This window comes from Amblyomma americanum, chromosome 9 (assembly GCF_052857255.1).
Source record: "Amblyomma americanum isolate KBUSLIRL-KWMA chromosome 9, ASM5285725v1, whole genome shotgun sequence".
Taxonomy (NCBI): domain Eukaryota; kingdom Metazoa; phylum Arthropoda; class Arachnida; order Ixodida; family Ixodidae; genus Amblyomma; species Amblyomma americanum.
The window spans coordinates 48,193,828-48,213,784 of record NC_135505.1 but is presented as its reverse complement, the minus strand read 5'-3'; the positions used below and the strand labels follow the sequence as shown (position 1 = coordinate 48,213,784).

The window sequence follows — 19,957 nt, the reverse complement described above, 5'->3', positions numbered from 1 at the left end:
AAAAGAAAGCGATAAGGTGCATATTCCAGCTTAGTTTCAACCAGCATACAAACCAGTACTTTGAAGATGCATGTATTATGAAAATTTTTGACATCTATAGTTTTCAACTGCTTTCGAGATATAAGAAGGAGCTACTTCGGTCATACTGATTATTTGGGGAGACTGGCCTCCCTAACGCCGAGCGAGAAGCTGTATAACACTAGACAACACTCCCCGTGGCAGACTAAAACTCCAAGAACAAACTACGGATTACAAATGATTGCCTTCCAGTTGCCTAAACACCTAAACACGTTACATCATAAAAATATTGACATAATTAGTACGCCGATCCGTGACCTTTGTAAACATTTCCTGTGTTTCAAAAATTAGTCTGCTTTTATAATCTTTTCATTTTTCCTTTATTCAGTGTTTGCATCAAAAGTTTGTAGTACTAATTTTGTTATTGTGATACTGTTGCACAATATGTATTCTTTGTTCCGCTGATGCCTTTGTATATGTAGGGGCCGAGGGCTCGTCAAGCCTTGCTGGCTTTTTTCCTCGGCCCTTTTCATCGTTGTGATGAATAAATCTCTATTATTATTATTATTATTATCCGGCTTACGATCGGCAAAAAGTCGGCACCAAATGACCATACCCCTTTCTCACTTGGTAGCTTGGTAGCTTGTTTCTGGCTGAGCTTGCTACGCAGAGTCGAGGGCATCTCTTTAGAGACCGAGACCGCTACCTCCACACGATCTAAGGGTGTCTGAGTGCACGCACAAGTACGCAAAGGTGACAAGGAGAAAACGTTTCGCTGAGCAATGATGTAGACCGATTTGAGTTATGCGTGTATGCACCTAAGAGACTGGATTTGAGGAGAACAAACACAGATGCACACAAAAAAGATGCCCATAGGATAAGCGCTTTTCCTCTCCCGTGTACCTGTCTGCATACGTTGAATAAGCACGAAATGAGAAGTTATTTATGCCCTGCCAATCCATCTGCACTTTACAGGTCTCCAGTTCAAGCAAATGGTCAGAATTGCAGCCCAGAACTGTTTTTTTGGAAAATAAAGAGCCTGTTTTGTTGAAATGGTCATTTATTTAAGCATGATAACAGGGGCTTAATGTTAGGAGATAAAGAATCCTTGGTTTTTTTAAGGGGCACTATGTAAAAGAAGAATGGAGCAATCATAAGTTGGAAGAAACCACGCAACTAATAAAAATTCCAAGTGTGAAGTTCATTTCAGCATGCTGGCATTCTGATAGCAAACCTTGGAGAGAAGGCATTAAATAAAGCTAATTAAAAAGCGCAGGTATTTAATTCCACAAACTTCATTAGCTTCTGGGCTTCCGAGCTTTCTCACTCTCACCTGAAGCCCTCTGCTAGCGGCTGTATGTTGCGATGCTTGCACCTCTTTCATAAACGATTCGATACCGATTGAATGACTTGAAAACCCGCATTTTACAGCGAGCGTATGTATCCTTTCTTTTCAGGGTGTCTTCGACGACAAGATTGCAACGAAGGCTGATATGGACGACTATGAGCTTGGTAAGTTTAATGCCTGACTTGGCTAGCTAAACCGTAATGAAGTCGAAAAGCGCTCGCATGCTTCTCGCCACCTCCGCTAGGTTATTTCATTTTCACTTTTCTCACTGAGCTGGTCAGAAATTTTCAAGCACGGTCGGCAGCTGCGCTGAGAGGAAAGGAGTAAGCTACAGGAGGTGCCTCGGTTCAAATTTTCAGGGTGTCTTTCAAAAACGGTAGCGTGCAGGCTCTGAATACAAGGAGGATAATGTTGCCGCAAATCTTTGTACTGTTTTTTTTGTTGGTTCTTTTAAGCTGCTGGCAGTCAGGCTTTACCGTTTGTTGTCCAAGATACGACCAGATGTATCTCGATTTATCTCATCCAGGCGGAGTTCATTCTACGTTATTAAAAACTGTTGTATTAACTTTGCATGCTGCATCTAGAATTTTCTCTATCAGCTTTAAAATGAGCACGGCCGATAGCAGCGGGCATTCTCGTCGAAACGCCCGAGAACGCTTGTTGCTACGCCGCCGCTGAATCAAATTCCTTTGTGGGCATAAGTGAGGCGAATAAAGAGTTTCGTTTGGAAGCCCTTTTCGCCGTCTTCCTGCACGCCGGACTGTCGTCACCACTACGCAACATCTGGCGGAGGGGTGGATGCCGAGGGCTTGCAACGGCACTGAAGATGGAGGGTATGCTGTGTCATACCCCCTGGTTCTTTAGCAGCCACGTGATTCTCCTATATTCAGTGGTCTACCCCAGGGAGACGGCGAGGAATGGTTGGACGACCTTGAGCGTGTGGCGACATTCAAGGGATGGGATGACCAAGCAAAACCACAGTACGTTTTATCGTCCTTAATGACCCAGCTAAAACCTGGTAGGATTGAATTGCAAAACATTTATTGCGTCGAGAGCAGGTTGCAGGAAACACATACTAGATGCCCGCTAGCCCATGGCTGGCGGCGACCTCATTGGCCCGCTTGATTGCCCGTTCTTGAATCTTAGGGTCCAAGCTGACCAGCACGGCCTCCCACCGCTCGGGAGAAAGGAGCTGTAATACATCCGCCGGAGGCGGAGCATTTGCGCAGTTCCACAGAATGTGGTCATATGTGGACCTTTCACCACATTTATGGCAGTTTGGGTCGTACTGGCCAGGGTACATGAGGGCAAGCACTGCCGGATTCAGAAGACAGCGTGTTTGCAGTCGGCGCCACGTAACTTCCTGCGCTTTTGTTAACGATTTGTGGGGAGGGGGATATGCGCGCCTCTCCAGCCTATAGTGATGGGTGATGTCATGAAATGAGATAAACCCGTCCCTCGTGAAATTCGGGTCGGAGGGCGAGCTCACTGCCCCGTCGACGAAACCTCGGGCTTGCGCGCGAGCCGCCTAGTTCCCTGGATTAGGAGATTGGGCCGGGACCCTGATCGAATCAACTTCTCTAATCGTAAGCGGTGTGTTTTGAAAGTTGCGGTCTGAGGTAGATGTGATACGGCCCTCGCGAAATGGCGAAGGGCTGTTTTGGAGTTGCTGAATATAAAATCAGCACGCGTGCTCGCTCTAGCTAAGGCTATTGCCGCTTCATCCGCCGTCTCTGAGGTGGTTTCTATCAACGCGGCCTCCAACGGGGTGCCGTTCCCGTTCACCGCGACCAGTTAAAACGCTTTTCGCATGGTTTGTCGGTATTCCGCTGCGTTCACGTAGGCTACATTGCCGTGTTGGCCGTATTTGGCGTGTAGGGCGCGAGCCCTCGCTGTGCATCGTCCTTCGCAGTGCACGGGTTGCGTTTTTGGATAGTGTAGGAGATTCACGACAATCACCCTACCTTCTGGATCACGCACGGCAGGGACGGCCAAATGAAAGAGACTCTCCAGACCACCATCGAACGGGTCGGAAACTGTCTCGATACGGTTGTCCTCACTTGCTCAGCGACAAAGTCTCAGCATATCACCATCCCGTTCCAGGGATAACGCCTACCAAAGATACTTCCTGAGATCAACCTCCAGGTGAAAGGCAACCTCATCTCGTACAGACCACATCAGGATCCGGGGCCTACATCCACAGGCAAACTGCAGCAACAACATTATGCGGAAACGCATGGATCAGCCGGTGGTACAGATCGGCCAGCTTCTTAAGTTAGTCTCAAACAAGAACCGATGTATGCGAGAGTCCCACCTCCCACGCCTAGCTCAAGCCTCCATCTGCTCCCGCAATACCTACTCTGCACCATACCTACGTCTTACCCGTGCCAAAAACGAACGGCTAGAGGCGTCAAAAGCTACTCGAACGTTTGCGGCTCTCGGCATCTTGAATACCGTGGGCGGACTGATTAAAGCTATCATCACCGCCCGATACGAGCAGCTCTCAGTTACACACGCTGGCCGAGAGGCACTGCAGCAGGTTGGGATTTTAGCGACGAGGGTGGGCCCCAGTTTATTTATTTATTTAAATACCCTAAAGGCCCAAGTGGGCATTACACAGGGAGGACGGGAGGACATAAAAAAAGCAGAATACATAAACTAAGCGTACGTTGGTTAATAAATGTTGTAAGGAACTATACATAAAAGGGAAAGTCCACATGACTGAATTCGCTAAGAGATACATAACTTGATTACAAAGAGCATAAATCTTTAAAAGACAACAGTGAAAAGAACATAATGGCGAGGTTAGCAACCAAGGTGGGCTAAAGTTTTGCTTCAAAACGAGATCAGTTTCAGTAACTGTGTCAGCCGGCAACGCCCTTCAAGTCTTCTAATAATATTAAGAAGGGTGAGGTTTGATATTTTAGCCATGCGAACATAGGTTGTACTTTATGTGGATGGTCCGACTGGGATGAGATATGATGGCCAGAAGCAGTGAGGTCAGCTGTAAAGGGGGAGTCACTGTATCACAAAAAAATGAAAGAATGATGAACTAGGCAACTTAGACGAAAGATGACGAGAGGATGATCCTGACAGCTTTATTTTGGAAAGACTCAAGACGATTAATTATTGAAACGATGCTTGTGCTTACCTACCCGGAATACCGCAAAAGTCTCCGTATACCTCCCAGTCTCAAACGGGTGCACCCAAAACACCACGCCGAGAGACAGGCCGGCCGTGTACGTCAACTCGAGAAAAGCTTCACGGGACGTCCGGTCGTCACGTATACGGACACCTCTTACGAGCCCTCGAGGCTAGCGATTGTGGCGTTAGATCGCGGCAATCACCACACTGGCACACAACTTGCAGCATTTCCATGCAGAAACACTCCCCGCAGCAGAGGAGGTTGCCATTGCGCTAGCGCTAACCGACCCTGTTACGAAAATCGTCGTCAGTGACTCTCAACAGACGATCCGCAACCACAACGCCGGTCGTATCTCTAGTCAGGCATTACACATTTCCTTACTATTCGATGCTCTTGCACCTCTCGCTTTCTTCTTTTAGCTCCATTCCAGGAGCCGCTCAGCGGAAAAGCCCAAGCGCCTACTCTCGCCCGAGATCTCAGCTGCCGAGCTAAGTGTGATCCGCCGCCTCTCTTCCCCTGACACTAATATCTCCCGCGCTTCCCTTCTCACCGCTTACACGGATGTCCTCTAGTACTACTGATTCGGACGATGCACATATCTTCCCGCACGCCGCGATCTAAAAAGACGCGAGGCCGTCCATGGCGCAGTCTACGACAGGCAGCCGTCCATATCCCTCCGTACAGCAGCATCTTTTCACAACAGATAGCACACTGGTGCAAACACTTCTCAGCTCCGGCCACTCTCATGCACATGGCACTGGCTTGCTCGCACTACAACGCAAACGCCCGAGTCGTGGGAGAGCCTCTCGCGTACCCCCCAGCTAAAACACCAACGTCGGCGTATTTAGCACGCTGTGAAGGCCGCGACATCCCAAGGGATCCGCGCCGACCACCTCCGAGCCAGCGCAAGTGGTCCGTGGACTGGTTCCCTATTTTGTGCGAAATAAAGAGTTCACCACCATCCGCGGACGGCGTTGCATCGAACACAACCAGCGTTCCATTCAACACATCGAAGTGCACCGGAATCCTATGCAGGACCACATTCATGTCTTGTGATGCCGGCAGACGCTTCCGCGCTCCACTCAGCCAATGTGTATGAAGTACTGAAGAAGCTGGCGTGGAAGAACGAGGACAAGCGTAGTCAAACAAAGACGAGTGCTACTCACAACTGAAGGTTTATTCTCGACATATGCTCGAATAAATAGGAAAACCAACAAGAACAAAACAATAGGGCGCGTTTTCTTGCGCCAACTTCTTCAGTATGCATATTAACAAACTAGCCCAACTTTCTGCTCTCCTAAGTGTATCACGCCACGGAGGGAGTACACAGCACATCTGGGATGCCTCCTTATCACTTCTTCGCAACGCGCCCACAGCGTCGGAGCGCACATCTGCCGGAGCTCTCCGCGGCGGCGTGTGCATGCGCAGTGCGGCAGCTACCTCCTTTCCGCGGCGAACCGCGCATCTGCTGGGATGCCGCTAACCTCGTCCTCTTCGCTGTACGTCCCTGCACACCTATCCACAGCAGTTGGAAAACGCGGCGTACATGACTAAGAAAACATGTGAGTATTTAGAGGTGAAATTGCGGAAACAGAGGTCATAGGATGAAACTCGCTGGAGGAGATTCATGGTAGGAATAGAGCTATCGCTCTAAAATGAAGTACTCAGCTTATTTGTAACTTCCTATGCACTGCGAAATGTCTAAGTCACAAATCGTGCAATTTTGGAGAAACATAAGGCACAAAGTAAGAAATCTGGCAAACAAAAATTAGAACAGCCTGCTTGATATCTGTAACAGGGCTCCTTCAAGACCTAAAAGAAAAAGCGTGCTTTTAAAGGCGTAGTTTCCGAGCTTGAGCACAACCCATGTAACTAGACGGCCGAGCCAAATACGTCAGCATTTTCTCCGGTGTACCATAGAGGAGACAGCTGCCTCTTGGTCGTGTTCAATCAAGCAATTGCGGCGAGTGCGGTACTACACATTGGACTGATCCCTACGCAGACTAAGCTTCGAATGCAGTACTCGGGATTCTGCCTCATGCAAACAATTGCTGATAAGCTTACATTATTTATACAGAAAGCATTGCAAGCTGCGCATTTAGAATTCGATTCTTGTGAAAGGCGTGAAAAGAGCCGCCTTTTCTTCTAGCGTAGACACTTTTAAAATCGATCTAATGATCCGACACAATTTGTAGCGGCTCGCTACCCCGCGCAGGACCTGTGCCTATGCGAAGGCTAAAGCACTGAATTCAAAGCGAACAAAAGGTGCTCGTTCCTGCACCGTATGAATCCTCTGTCACTTGCCACTAACATCCACTTGCAATTTCATACCTTAACAATAGCTCACATTGTCTCCTCGCTCAGGCCATTCAGAACCAGTCGCAACTTTTCCACTCCCATGGAGCGCAACAATTACAACCTTTCAACTCAATTTACCAGAGACACCCACTCACTCGCATTCATCTCCGCTCGCACTTGAACCCAGTCACTGCCACTAAAAAACATTCACTGACATCTAATCACCTAGACTGACCCTCATGTCTCCTGAATCACATAAACTCACCTACACTGACACTGATATTTACTCACCAGCACGGACGTAGGTTTTTGAGCTGCGCCAAATAATATGACGAATTATATGCGATGAACAAGATATACATCTCTGCAAAGTGTCTAGCATGTATCGCCGCGAAAACAGCAAGCCACTCTAGACTCACTGAAAAAGTTATTCCCTTCGACGTCATCATACCGTTCGAAACCCCCTCGGTGCCACCAGTTGCTATTCAGAGAAAGAACAGCATGCTTTGCTTTTTTGTCAATTAACATAGCTTAAAAAACTAACAATGAAGGACGCCTACCCGCAGCAAGCATCATCGACATATAGAACCTGTTGTGCAATGCCTAGTATTTTTCTTGGATGGATGTCAATAGTGGTTGTTGGCAAAAATGAAATCACCAATAGACATTGAAAGAATACCGTATTCATTACGCCGACGTGCTTGGCTTGTTTTAGGAGATGCCATTTGCCCTCAGTTCTATAGTAGTGACACTGAAGGAGAGGGAGGGGGAGCAGGAAAAGATTCACTATACTGGCAGGACTGAAATTGCAGAACCGTCTAGCGTACTAAAGTAACGTCGCTGTATTCGCTTCGAGCTCTGACAGTCACCTGGCAAAACTTCGAAGAGTGCTAGAAGCACTCTAGTCATTAGAGCTGATCTTCAAACCTCAAGTGCCGCTCCGCCTGCGCACAGCAGCTGTTTCTGGGTCATATCGTTAGCTACGATGTAGGACGCACTTATCAAGGAGAGGCGGCTGATGTCAAACAGTTTTCGCCGAGGCCATCTACTAAACTATACTAACAGGCACTTAGTAACTCATAATGGACTAACGCAAAATGTAACATTTTCCTTGCGAGTATCTCCAAGAAAACAAAGCATACTTCATGATAATTTACTGAAGCAAACACGTCCTTGAATAACCCCGGCTAATCACCTGGATAATCGCAAGTGATATAAAGACGACATAAAGACACATAAATACGAGCTGCTAACAAAACAGAAGTTAGCTTTGAGAGCATATTAGACCCGCCGGAGTGGCTCAGAGGCTAGGGCGCTCGGTTTCTGATCCCGAGTACCCGGGTTCGAACCCGGCCGCGGCGACCGCGTTTCGTTGGAAGCTAAACTCAATGACGCCCGTGTGCTCTGTGATGTCAGTGCACGTTAAAGATCCTCAGGTGGCCGAAATTATTCCAGAGGCCTCCACTACGGTACCTCCTTCTTCTATTCATCTCTTAGTCTCTCCTTTATCGCTTCCCTTAGGGCACAGTTCAGGTCTCCGCATAGATGTAAGACAGATACTATGCCATTATCTTTCCCCAAGAAACAAACAGCACAAGTAGCAGAGGACAATTTATTTTAAAGCACTGTTATATCATGTTACCGGCTTATTCACAAGCAGCAGTGTGTTGACAATTTGCAAGCCTTTAGGGCTGGAACATGCACTGGACGCCGCGCAGAATCCAAGCTATTGCATTACCAAGTCAAGGGAAGGCAACAGCGCAGAAGACAAGGACGTAACACGACAACAGAGGCGCTGAACAAACAACTGAGGTTAAATGTCAGATAAGAAGTGTTTATAGGCCACACAAAGCAGAAGCAAAAGCGTTCCAGACGGGCTGATGAAGAGCATGAAGGGTAACTTTAACGTGTCAGATGGCGAAATAAAACGAACTTAGAAACTGTGCGTGAAGATATAATCGAGAGCCAGAGCCAGGGCATCAAAACCTAATCCGGCTCTCACTTGCTGCAGAGGGCCTGAACAAACAACTGAGGTTTATTGTCAGACAAGGAGTCTTTACTGGTCCCACAAAACAGAAATAAAAGCGTTCTAGTGTGGGGATAATATCAGATGATAAAGAGCATGAATGATATTTTTAACCAGTCCGATGGCGAATGAAGACGAACTTAGAAACTGTGAGCGAAGATATAATTGACAACCATAGCTAAAAAAGAAAAGAGAGAGACAAGAAACAATGGTACCTGATGCTGTACATTCTAAGCACTTGTGCTCTCTTCGAAAGAGTATACCGGCTACTGTAATCTCTACAGCAGGATTTTACTCCTCAAAATTGCCAAAGGAGTTAAACGCCTCCTTCCGCTAAGTGTACAACTGCCACTGCACTCTCTCTACGGCCAAGAGTTGGGCACTGTTAATTTTTTTTCGCTTTCGTTATTCAGCGGAGCTATATAGTCACCGACGACCCGTATCTCACGCAAACTAGGTCCACCCTTGATTCCGCTTAACGTAAATAAAGAGCTCTTCTTTCGAGCTGCAGAAAAGCAGTGATATGCCTGAGCAAAGGTTCTGAATAAGTACCATTCAGTAAAAGCATACTTTTACGTACATGCATATGAGCAGTGATTGTCTTGTAACTGTCGCAATTTGTCAAAAACATAGCGCTATCGCTAATTATTTTACGCCCTCCGGCCCTGCCATTCACATCTTGGTACATCTTGGACACGTATCTCTCGCACGGAGAAACCCTCACCTTGCCATACTACATGGGCCTGTCGGCAAATAGTTGTAGTGCCCCTAATCCACAATGTCATGCCGGAGCTATTGGAAGCTGCGCTGTGCACCTGAGAATCGGAACACGATCTTTTATAGTCGAACTGTCAGGGTAGTGAAGGCCGCAGGGTCCAGGAATGAGGACCCAACCATGGGAGCTCTCAAAGACTTTTACAGTTTTTAAAGTGTTCTCTCGGTCTTTTTCTGGGAACTACACCTAGAATATGCTCTGTCGTTCTGGAGGTTTACTTCAAGTGAGAAAGATAAAAACACCGACAGAACCTTAGAAAAACGCATGCTGCTTAAAACAAAGGATATGTGAGCACCAGCAAAAGAAATGATCACGAAAGCCGAAGCAACTCAATTTATTGCAATTATATTTGCCCTGTGCCAATAAAGTTCAATCAGAACCACCGAATAGTAATCGAATATTTTGACAACAAAGCGCACAGAAAACGACGAGGACGAAGCCGAGAAAAGGCACGGGGAAGAGCTATATTAACTGGGTTATAGTTATTGTTGTCGTCTTGGAGTGCCACATAACCACAGTGGGGAAATGGTCAGGGTGCCCTGTATACTCAAACATTTGACAAACATTGACTCGCTTAAGGTAGTCAATTTTGTGTTAAAAAGACTCGTGACTTATAACCAAAAAAAGATGTCTCCCTGACGCAGCGATCAATTTATGCAGATAATCGCACACTCTTTTAGGACATATAACCCGGTGGTTGCCCAAAAGGAGAGGAGAAACGGAATAGAAAGAGGCAGCGCTAATGGAGTGAGGGGAATCACCATATAAGCTTTTGGCAGAGATGTAAACCGCCGACAGGACAGCGCAAGGTTATTTAGTGTTTCGATTTCTCCACATGCTTCACAGGAATTTGGCACAGAGAACCTTGATCAAGACAAATAAAGATTTAGTCGTGGAATTCTGTACTTCAAGGGGGTCATAAACACCTCGCATTGCCGTTAACTAGATAAGTGCTCATCCAGGAAAATTCCAATTTCCGAAAATCTGTTGCAACAAGGAGAGGAGCATAACTCAAGAAGTTCAGTTGCCCGAACTGTTGAAAGCGACCTGTTGTCAATTGCACAGTGTTTGCAGTAAATTGTACCGAAGTTCGCAAAGAGCAGACTTTCCTAAAGTCAGCCATTAACTTAGCATCAATGCCGCACTTTCCAAGTATCCAGTGAAAGCGTACTCCTTTAAAATGTGGTGGACAGCAAAACCTTAGGGATGCCTAGAAGAGCGTCCCTCGAGCCTTCGAACACAGTCAGGGCAGAAAGGCTGTCAGCAAGTATAACGACTTGACTAACGTTGCAATGAGCCTTTTTGAAGGTCAACTGAATCGCTAGAATTTCAGCAGCCAATATAGGCGAATAAGCACGAGGCCGAAAGGAATAACTCCATTAAAGTGCTCTGGAACAAATGCTGATGGCTGGCTTTTCTTTTTGCTGAGAGGCATCTGTTAAAACTACAGTATCTGTTGGAAATTTATCTAGATGCTCTTCTATAAGCTAATTTCAAATATTTGCAGGCAAATGTCAAAGTTACAAGCAATTGCAGGCAATTATCAAAGTGACCCGAAGCATCGGTCTGCAGCTTGCAAAACTTTTCTTGAGAACTGATTGTTTCTGAGATTTTTGATAGCAGAGAACTGGTGAACACAATCTGCGGAAGCTTATATTTTGGTCACATAATACCAGAGAAAAAGAGTGAGGGATGGGGCTAACCAATACTAATATAGGCTCTAAAGGTCTAAGAAAAGTTTGCAAAGAAGCTGAAACCGTGAGTTTAAAACAAATACTCGAGCCTCCAAGAGCCGGAGAGCATTTGCCACAGTCTTCTGCAGTAAAAGGCAAAGCCCCCAGCACGTCTCCCCAAAAGAATCAAAATTTCAAGCTTGTACTTTTGACAACCAGAAAAAAAACGCAACCAAATTCAAGCAGTGTCCTTCCATAAGATTTATAAATAAAGAGCACTTTTGCGGCTGATTCGCACCAAGCTGCCAAGGGCACGCTCACCTTTAAGCGCATTAAGAGCAAATATTGAGAAGATAATAGTTCTGCAAAAAAGGTACCTTCGCTACTTAGCCAATATTGATCATCACTCTACGACAAGGCATCTCTTTGCAAAATACAAAATTATTAGTTTTGACTATCACTATGAACACCGATTGCTACATGCTTTCTATTTTTCTCAGCATGACAGCCACAATTTCCTTCGTTCGATGGCATTGCTGCAACCTAGAGCTACTCCTTCTTTAACTCAAATTTCCGAACCCTGGTTAGTCTCATACTTTCGCACTCTGTACAGATTGCAATCATTAAAACACAATATGCCGGTCTTATTAAATCAACACAAACAGGTAGCCTTCAAATCCCCAAAAGAGCTAAGAGTACACTTTTCTCCTTTGTAATTGATAAGAATCTATTCTTGTGATAAATCATGCAGCAGGTCTGTATTCCCTGATGCCTTCTGCTACTCAGTGTTTGTAATTAATGTTAGGGTACTCTGCCACCAATGTCTGCTGCCGCTTTGTAAACGGCTCCAGGGCCCCAGTCAAGTTGTAGGCAGCAACTTTTAGCCCTGGAGACTGTCCAGTTTTCTGGTAAATAAAGAATTGAATTGAATTGAATTGAAATTCTGGTCGCCAGTCTAACAGTGGACCACAGGTATTACCCAGGTGTTTTACGGAATCAACTTGAGGGATTGGGGTATTGCGATACAGCAACATCTACAGCGGGGATGCCTGTGGGAAGACGTGGATGGCGTCTTTTTTAAGATTTGAAACCAAACTTCGGTTATAAGAGACTTCCAGAGTGTTGAGGTGTGCTTGCAACTGCAGTTACGAAGTATCGACATCTTTCGCAGAAGCGCAGAATGCAATGTCGTCCGCATACACATAGACCTTTATAGCCAGGTGGACAGGAGTATATTTTATAGGTATTGTTTTTAAACGCAATAGGTTCATGCTTCTTCACACCTCGCTTTCTTCGAGGTGCTCGTTAGTTTGAAGTTTGATTCATAGCAGACAGGCAGACGGTGCACGAACAATGACACATGCACGAAGAAAAGAACAGGACTTTGATAGCACTTAAACAGAACTGCACAGGAACAACTTCACACAAAAGAAACAGAAGCGTCGCACTCACCTACGAAAGCTGTCACAACAGTAACACTCGAGCGCCAAGCTCGCTCTGCACGGCTTTCCGAAACCCATGGCTTGTCGACATAGCTGCTCGAAGCCTGACAAGAAAATTGCATAACATGATGTTACACGCTAATACATAACCTATTTCGAAATTTTCATACGCGGGCGAGGGCGCTTAGTGAGAAAGGAGACGTCGCAGCACGCGTCAAAATAGTCTATCTCCCTGTCTTCTCCAGAGGGCTGGAATTATCTCGGAAATCTATCTGCGTGCACCTTGCTTCGCTAAGGTTACGGGGGGGGGGGGGGGACGCACTGGGATGCGCTTACAGCCACGCGCGCCTCAGTGAATGTGAGGGAAAATACCTTTTCTTTCTTTTCGTATATGAGCATACATTTGTTCTGCTCTATATATTCTGACAGCAAGGAGCACCCATCCAGGGACAGTTGCGTACCGTTTTTGGTAGGCACATAAAACACTACTGGCTGTATATATAACTAGATCCACAATTAAATAATAGGTAAACATTGTATACATGCAATTACTAATTGAACCGTTACCATATCGCACCGCAGGCCGGACTCTACGCCCACCTTGACCTACCAAACGAACTAAATTCCGTTTGGGACGCATCTTGAAGAGGTGTAACTCGACAACCGGTAGTCATGCATCGTAATTTATCAGACTGATGGCGCTTGGCGTCGATCGCTCCGCTAAGTGAAAAATTATGCTACTTTTCCGAACCGCTCATTGTTTTCTTCACTGGCAACGCTGATTGCGGAAAGACCCGTTTTACGCATGGCCAATAAAGCTAACGCTCGTTACAACGTCTTCCAGACGGTGGAGGCATTTTTTCAGTGAGAAGGACCGATTAGGAGGGAGCCGGGTTTTCTGCAGGGAGATAACGTGTGGGGTATGCTGATGTAAGAGCTGCTGTATATCTTGGAAGGAGGATGCGATTGTACGACAATTCCATTTGAGCACTTTTAATCCCGCCATGATGATTGTTTTAGAAAGGAGGGCGGAAATAGCCTCTTTCAACATGTCGTTTTTTTTCGTCATCGCAGATGGCCCTTTCATTGTCGTGACATGACCGCGATCAGATTTTGATGTTGAGGTCGAATGGCGACGCACCTTATATGTCAGTGTGGCAAACGTTAGACAGACGACGTCTGTCAACGACATTCGTTAACACTGGCGTTGATGTAGGAGAGATGGAAGGTCGGCCGGAGTCAACATTGAAACAGGAGGAAGGGCATTGTTGTGGGGTTAGTCTGCTCACAACAGATGAGGCAACGGGGTATTTTTGTCTCTCAGTGTTTTCTGGTCGTGTTCTGCGCACATTCTTGTGAAGAATCTATTACCAACCAGCCCAGCCAACACCTTATTAATCGAGTACTGTTGGCATTTGTGTTAGTAAAAAAACCCTGAACCTGAAAGTACACAGATTTTTGGTGCGGGTTTGTAATTGTAGTCCGCAAACTCTAGGGTACTGTCACGGATCTCCTCCGGAGAACAGTCGGACCGAAAGAATGGACTAGGCGACAGGTGCACTCACACAAACGCACATTTAATACACCCTACGTGACACACACATTAGAACACAAAACTAACATAACTAACACAAAACACAGACTATAAATACACATGACCTGGGCACACTGCTACCAGCGTCTACTACTAGCGGTCGGCGTTCGTGGTCACGGTTGGTTCTTCGGTGCAGCAGCGCCGTTGTATAGATCCAGAAGCCGGCGTCGAGCCTGCGTTCGACGTACTTGAGCTGGCGTCACTAGCGGCGTCGCTGGCTGCGTCGTATAAGCTCCCGGTCCAAGCGCCCGTGGAGGTGATGCCGGTGTTGTTGGCGTTGGGGTCACCACCAGGATAGGTGGCAACCGCACTGGAGACCCCCCTCGCCGTAGCAGGTGGTAGCGTCCTCCGTTGACTCCCCGGAACGGGCTCACGCACGGCAGAAAGTCCACGATGCGAAGCCGTAGAACGCGAGCTCACCGGAGCAGTAGCGGGCATCGCTCTCGTGCAGCCGATGTGTCCCTGACCCGCCGGAGCCTCCGCTTCTCTGCTGTTCTCCCCGTGCCTCGCTCTCCGTCGCTTTTTTATAACCTCGGCGTTAGTCCCCGTAAGCCTTGCCGTCTTCTTCTAGTTCTTCTCTTCTCCACCAATCATTTCTCTCCACCTCACCGAATTCTTCTCCACCAATCATCTCTCTCCACTTCACCGAATGCTTCTTCTTCATCTTCTTTATTCTTCGGTTAATCCATGTCTTCCTCACACCTATTTCTTTTAAAATTTAATTTTGGCTCCTTAATATATGTGACAGAAAATCACAATAAAAATCACAATAATAAAAAATAAAACATTGTTTATTTGTATCCTGTATCAACAAAAGAACTTTCAATCAGTAGTCATAGCAAAATTTGTTCATGCTTAGCATATGTGGGAGCTAACAAAATATAAACTGATGTTAGAACGAGTATCCAATGAGAGGGAAGGAGCTTTATTGAAAGGAATAATGCACACGTAATAAGGTACTACACATTAACTGCAGACCCTCGTCGGACCTGTGAGAAATTTCCATTCATCGGGAATGCCGTCAAGCACTCCGCCTGCTCTGAGTTTTTCGTTGGTTGCTGGTGTTGGGTGGTTGATTTGAGCAAATGAATTGAGAGTTTCTCATACTGCGTTTGTTGCTTCATGTTGCCCGAATAAAATGCTTGTAGTAGGTAGAGATTACATTTCAGCGCATCAGAATGATCCTCACCGCTATACCGAGAGTAGAATGTGAGTACTGTAAAAAAGCTTGGCAAAATTTACTACATTCACATTATGCAATTAAGGAGTGCACCTCCAGCAATCAGCCAAAGACACGTATTGTGGCTGTGAGCAAAACTGATTTGGATATAACATCGGTTTGCTGCATAAGATACAGGTGCTGTCGACTGAATCGGATAAGATCATTAAATAACATTTGGCAAGAAATTAAATATTTGGAGCATAATTTTTGAGTGCCCCCACCTCAATATTATTTTGAAAAATAAAATAGATTGAAATGCCACTGGCAAGAACGCTTAGTCGCCTCGAAGGAGAGCTACATGCACAGCCACGTTATGTAGTCAAGCTATACAACAGAGGACATAGCAGCAACAGTGCGCTTCGGTTCTTGTATAGCTGACCGCATTGCTTCCCTTCCCGAGCTCCATAAAATGCAACGATAACCAGAAAGCTGAAAAGGGGGCACACAAAAAAAAGGAAAATAAGGCGCTCAATGCGAAATACAGTCTTATTGAGATAATACTGCCGACGAGCAGGCTTCACGATTCCAACGTGCTAATTAGTTACCCTGGTATTCTATCGCCCCGAAATATTCCAATGGATAATTTGATTGGCGACTGCGTTAAAGACATGTCTTGATTCCGTGAGTGATTCATGCCTTGCGCATTGTCTGTTGTTTTCCTTTGCCTTGACTCGTTTTCTGCCGCATTCTATGCCTAGGCAAGGTGGCGGGTACACCGTCTTCACATTACAGTGCTTGCCAGCAATCGCCAGGCCAGGACTACCACGATACTTCTACCTCGAGAGCTATGAAGCAAAATTACCATTCTTTTCAAGATAATACCTCCAGTTTTTATCCGGTACCTACTCTTGAACTCACAGCATCGATCTCGACTAGTAGCTCAGATTTGGTCTGTATGAATACAGGTTGATGCTCGACAATCTCATCTCTCACATTGATAACACGGCCACGGTGTGGTACAAAACATGAGAATGAGGTAACGAGCTGGCGCACTTTTAAAAAAAAACTCGGATATTGTTTTGAGGTCTCGTTGATCAGAAACTCGCTCCGAAGAATCACTTTTCTGAACGCGCTTATATTCTTCGGAGAGCTGCGTCGCATACATTCAAGATGTCTTGGCGCTTTGACACAATGTAGACGCAGCAATGAGCGAGCTCGAAAAGGTGGTGATGTGTTCAAGCGTAATGCAAACGACATTTTTCAATTGCTTGTGTGAAATATCTACAATACTCGGGCGCTATAATCAATTAGTGCCATCAGTTAGTGCAAGTGAAGATTTGCCGCATTCCAGAGCCATTTTTCTGCTGTTAACACATGTTTGCCTCTTCGCGCAACTGCGACTATCACTCCTTCATCCTCCGACATCAGAACATAATGGACGCTATTATAGGGATTGTTCTAAAGGAACTGGATGTTGTTGCGCAATTGGCGCCTGTACATCCTTCATCTCTCTGCTGGTCATGTCTCATTCTGGCCATCGAGCAGCAAGAAATCGTAAACTTGAAACTTCCTCCACCGGTGTGCAACATGAAGACCCCGGCGACCGCTCATTTCACAACCTTCACTTTCTGTCGCAGCTATTACTGTCCACCGAATTACTGAAATCCAGAGGAGTGGCACACGATAGGCTAATACGCTTTTATGAATCTGGCTTCAACCGCTTGTTCCACACTGCCACAGCATTAGGCGTCATCTGCTCACGCCCACGTCTTCTGTTTCCATTCCCCTCTACAGGTCGCTTCCCACCCGTTCCCAGCCAAAAACGTCGGAGACGGCCGTCCATACCCCTAGACTACTTCCTGGTTCGCCGTAGCCGTAATCCTACCGCTCTCGCTCATGCAGCCGCCGATGCTGCTCTGTACCACCGCACAATTCAAGAAGACTAGTGCGCGCAACTTTCCGAGGGAGGTAGCGTGGCCTCAATGACCAGGCCTGCAAGCCGTCTACTGACAAGCAACCAGAACCACCTAAAAGTTACACGCGACACTGTGCGCGCAGTCTTTAGTTCCTGCGAGCAGGTGGCCGCCATGAGCGCTAACCTGCACCACCGTCGTCGCAAAATCATCAATCCTGGAAGCCTCGTGTGCATTTCGCGCATCGTATAACGCCTGCCGTTGACGGACTGTCCACCAATCGCGTTACTGCTGCTCGCCACCATACCTGCCACGGCTGGTCGTTGTCAACTTCCGTCAGGACCTCATTGTCGGCTGAAATTTTCTGTCGGGCTATTTGGCTCTCATTGACTGTTCGCCGGCCGTCCACGATTTCGGGCTCCCGCTCTTGGAGACCATTATCTCCTAGCGTCACAATCCGCGGTCTTCTCCGCAATAAGTCAATCGAGCCCATTCCTGATTCCGGCTACCTCGTTGTGTAAATTCTTGATACCCGCTTAACCCGAACCGTTGCACTGTGTCATACTCCAGAGGCACTGAAGACCAATACGCTCTGTCTGCCATTTATTAAGTTCGACTTCTCCTCTCACTAGCTTACTGCCTGAACCTCCGCGGCGACGCGTCCTCCTTTGCTCTCTGTCTAGAGACTGCTTAAGACAGCGTTCCTGTTCGAGACCCTGGCGCACAGCACCAGCATTCTTATTTTTAGACGAATTCTTTCAAGATCACGATGAAAACGATCTTGGGTCTGCGCAAGCTGCTCCGCTTCGGCCCATCTCGCATCATTTTCGAACAATTTTGTCTCAATACAGTCACCCTGAAATAAATTCTTGATGTGCCAAATGAAAATCAAAACTGCTCATGCCGCTCCAATCTGTCGGTGATCCTACAGTGGGTCCCAGTCTCAGCGCCTAGCTGTAGAAGCCGAGGTTATAAAAATACTTCCTGAGAACAATATTAAGCACAAACGTAGTCCTTTAGTCTCGTTAGTAGTCGTCGTGGAGAAAAAATTGCTCTTGGTGACTCTGCTTTTTTTGGCTGCACTTTTACATGAGAAACATAATGGTCTTGCTCTCAAAAATGGCTATTATGTAAAAAAAGCTATTATACTGAGCGACGCTGCCTATTCTCGGCCTCAGCTCCAATTCACTTGAACTTCTGATGAGCAGGTTTGTTCTTCATGATGACATACCCTGGAAGCCAAGTCCCCGCAAGTCTCAGTTACATCCTTGCTGTACCGCAACAACCTTTGCACTGCTGCGCTGCAGGAACTACATGATGTCCAAACTGGTGGCTATAATAGTCCCTCACGTACATGCAACCTCTTCAGACTGATTCATTTGGCTCCGCCTGTTCATTTTCTGCCTCGCTAGGCTTGAATTGCGATCAGTAGAACCGCTGTTAAAGCCCTACTAGTCTCTTCATTGTCCTTCTCCAACATATTGACTGCCCATCCGAACCTTTCTGCCGTCTCGGCTTAGAGATCGAGGGTTTATTTCTCGAGTCTTCCCCCAGAAAAAGGCGAGTTTCTGTTGCCACTGGGAAAAACGTCAACATCCGGCGAAGCGTGCGGACGCATCTCACCTGGGCTCCGTGTTTTTTCTTTGAACTGCCGTCTTTTTATGAGTCGCACCTTAATGAAAGTGCATCGACCGGATGCATGAAGTTATGTGGACCACCGGGAACCCAATTTCGGAAGTAGGGGACCGCTTTTATCAAATTTAGAGGACTTTTGTGTGCCAAGAGGAGCGTCCACCGCTGGACCTAACGTCGACCTCGGCCTTGGCCGGGGGAGCGGTAGGCCTAGCTCGAGCCTCGGTGAAGCTGCCAACGGAACATCTAATCATCGGTGATTACGCAAGTGAGCATTGACCTAAGATGATTACCGCTGTGCGTGTAGAGTTGGACGGCATCAAAATTTCGCCGGACCAGTGCACAAGATCGCAAGGCTGGAAAACTGCCGGGGAGAGGGTCACGCACAAAGTCATGGGAAAACTAGGCATAAATCCCGTACATCAAACGAGCCAAGATGGTGCCAATACCACGGCTGATGTCAACAGCCGGAGCAACAACCTTAGCGGTGGCGCCACTAGCAGCGTTACACGTCACTTAAGGGCGAAACGTGTAAACAAGGGCGAACCGTTGAAGGGCGCGCGCATGCTAGACTTGCCACGCGGCGACATTAAGATCGTTTTATGCCCGAGAGGCGGGCTCCACCTGAGTGACGCTACCCGCATTGAACTAAGTCGTACAATCGCGACGGCGAGACAAATCCCCGCCAATTAAGCAATTGAGGACGTCGTGTGCCCCAACCACCAGCAGAATATCGTCGGGGTGAGCACCTCCAAGAGAGAGCACGCCAACCGATACGCTGCAGTAGGAAGTGTCGACATACGCGGCACGGCGCACGAAGTACCTACGAAGCGCCCCCCCCCCCCCCCCCCCTGCATGGTGAGGGGCGTCATAGGGGGCATCCAGCTCGAGGATACGGCCCAGGAGATATATTCAGGCCAATGTTGTGCAC

General features: G+C 47.0%; 1 protein-coding gene across 1 annotated transcript in view; it reads left to right on the top strand.

The window, feature by feature from the left end:
* The window catches only part of LOC144104618 (uncharacterized), a 202,331-nt gene that overhangs the window by 103,891 nt on the left and 78,483 nt on the right, over positions 1 to 19,957 (top strand). Inside the window, exon 5 of the mRNA XM_077637736.1 lies at positions 1,476 to 1,530. Coding sequence (XP_077493862.1) covers positions 1,476 to 1,530 — 55 coding nt within the window. The remainder of the gene's footprint in view (positions 1 to 1,475; positions 1,531 to 19,957) is intronic.